The sequence below is a fragment of the Etheostoma spectabile genome, unplaced genomic scaffold, assembly GCF_008692095.1.
Source record: "Etheostoma spectabile isolate EspeVRDwgs_2016 unplaced genomic scaffold, UIUC_Espe_1.0 scaffold395, whole genome shotgun sequence".
Lineage (NCBI taxonomy): Eukaryota > Metazoa > Chordata > Actinopteri > Perciformes > Percidae > Etheostoma > Etheostoma spectabile.
In genome coordinates, this window is record NW_022605600.1 from 506252 (window position 1) to 508546 (window position 2295).

Consider the following 2295-nt stretch of genomic DNA (forward strand, 5'->3'; position numbering starts at 1 on the left):
AAAAGCAAGATTATCAGCAAAAATATGCAAGCAGGAGCAAGCAGCAAAACGTCTGCACTGTAAGAAGCAGGAAGTATACACCATAATAAGCTATAGCCTACAGTTAAGTTGCATATTAAATGGTTTGTGTTCCTTCTGTAAGTAATTTTGAGGTACAATTTGGTTTTGAAGAATTCTACAAGCAATACCACAGGCCAAGCAATACCACAGGCCGAGCAATCGGCCCATTCCAAACAGGCACATTTTAAACGGGCACTACACTAGTATAGATAAAACCAAGGTACAGGCTATGGTACAGGTTGTGCAAGGGAACATGGCATTGCAAAGAATACTGGAATAAACACAAGAGAAAATAATTTACTCTATTTACAAAGATGGGTTAAAGTGCATTCCAGCTTTGACGATGGTACTTCTTCTTTAAGGGATTATTGATGTTCCTTTATTTCCTCTTAACCCTACTTCATCAACTATAGCAACAGAACTAAAGCAGGATTGTGCAAATAAAATGATTTCCACTGCAAACTCCTATGACTGTATTGACCAGTGCTCTGAATTTTTGTCTGTCTGTGTGTTAATGTTCACAGGGAAACTTGAGTGAACTCGGGAAGCTGCTGATGCAGGGATCCTTTAATGTGTGGACTGATCACAAGAAAGGCCACAGCAAGGTACAACCCAGCACTCCAGTAAATTTACTGTAGCATTACTGTGCCTACATTATCAGTAACAGGCAGTAGGATGCCATGCCTGGCATTTTAATATTAGTCAAACATAATACCTTTAATGAATGCACTTCTGTTTTTGCAACTTTCTGCTCTTTGAGTTTTTCCTACTTTTCCAGGCAGACATTTTTCAACAGAATGTCCTGTTTATTTTGTAAAGCCTTTTGAGATGAGAAAAGATACTGTGATCCGTGGCTCTAGCTAGCTACATAACATTAAGCTGATATAGCCACAACCTTGAGCTACAGTTAACAGAAGGCTACTGGCTTGTCTACCACGTTTACATTTTCTATCACACCATCTCCAACGTCTCCTCATTCGGATGGCAGCCGTAGGCAGTGCCGCGGCACCGACATCTTGCAATCGAACCGAGAGGCAGCAACAATTTATATATATAAAATTGTGTATAAATATTATGTATATCAGCCACTGTAGGCCTATCATAATCATAAATAATAAAATGGTATAATCACTTATTTTCATTACAATAAATAAATCATCATTGATGGCATTAGAGCATACAGTATGTGTTGCGGATGTTTAAATCTTTATTCTGATTTGTTAATTATGTCTCCGCTGTCAGACATAGGCTAATTGTTATATATCCCACATGCGTAGGGTAATGATACAGATTATGTCAAGATTGGCCTAATATCATATAACAAAACACGTTAATTTAAAAAAAAAACATTATTTAGATCTAGCATTAGAAATAATCAATGCAAAATGAAACAAAAGTGAGGAAGACTCAGAGCTTGAACTGGACATTTAGTTTTGTGTGGTCTAATCATCACTGGTCTCATCATGTCTGTCTCGTTCACTCCTTGCTTGTGTAGCTGTGTTCTTCTCCACTAAGACATATTGTCAAACAAAGATCATGTAATATATTTTCCATTGTAGTTCTTCCATATTAAAAATATTAAGAAAGGAATCTGTTGGTATCAAGTGGCTTCCCCACTACACTTCCACCTGATTTTAGACATACCTGTTGCCTTCTTCTGTCTTTCCTGATCCACCATCCTCCCACCTGAATGAAATTAACTCACTGTTAAATATACAGACAGCCTATATTAAATTCTTAAATCTGCCTAGTGATGAGATATCATGCAGTAAGTTTGTGCTGCTGTTACATTCCCATTTTGGATTTTAAAAAGTACAAATGTGGAGAGCCACTTAGCACAGCCCTTTAAAGAGAGAAAGAGATGTGACCCTGTAATTATAGCTTCCATGACACCCAACAGATGTAGCCTCAAGCCTGTATGTCTGACAGCACAGCTAACATGAACAGCTAATGGTAAAACAAAATTTATTAATAATTCCACGGTAAGCCAGAGTTATTGCATACATTGTTTTCCAGCTTCTTGTAATTTATTTTGCACACTACCTTATATTTACCAGTTGTTATTTTACCTTAATAAAATTGAGATGTGTCATGCAGGGGAATGGTACCATAGGGTTTAACCAAAATCTTAATGTAGCTATCAGCAACATTAGTTTACATTAGGGTCAGTCCTGCAGTGGTTCACCTCAAATTTGTCTGGGCGTAGTTTCAGTGTTACAGCTAACCAAATAAGGT

At 37.3% G+C, this 2295-nt stretch overlaps 1 protein-coding gene across 1 annotated transcript in view; it reads left to right on the plus strand.

Annotated features, from left to right (window-relative positions):
* Window positions 1-2295, plus strand: part of mcf2l2 (MCF.2 cell line derived transforming sequence-like 2) — a 356499-nt gene that overhangs the window by 261912 nt on the left and 92292 nt on the right. Inside the window, exon 22 of the mRNA XM_032511616.1 lies at window positions 585-665. Within this exon, the coding sequence (XP_032367507.1) occupies window positions 585-665 (81 nt within the window). The remainder of the gene's footprint in view (window positions 1-584; window positions 666-2295) is intronic.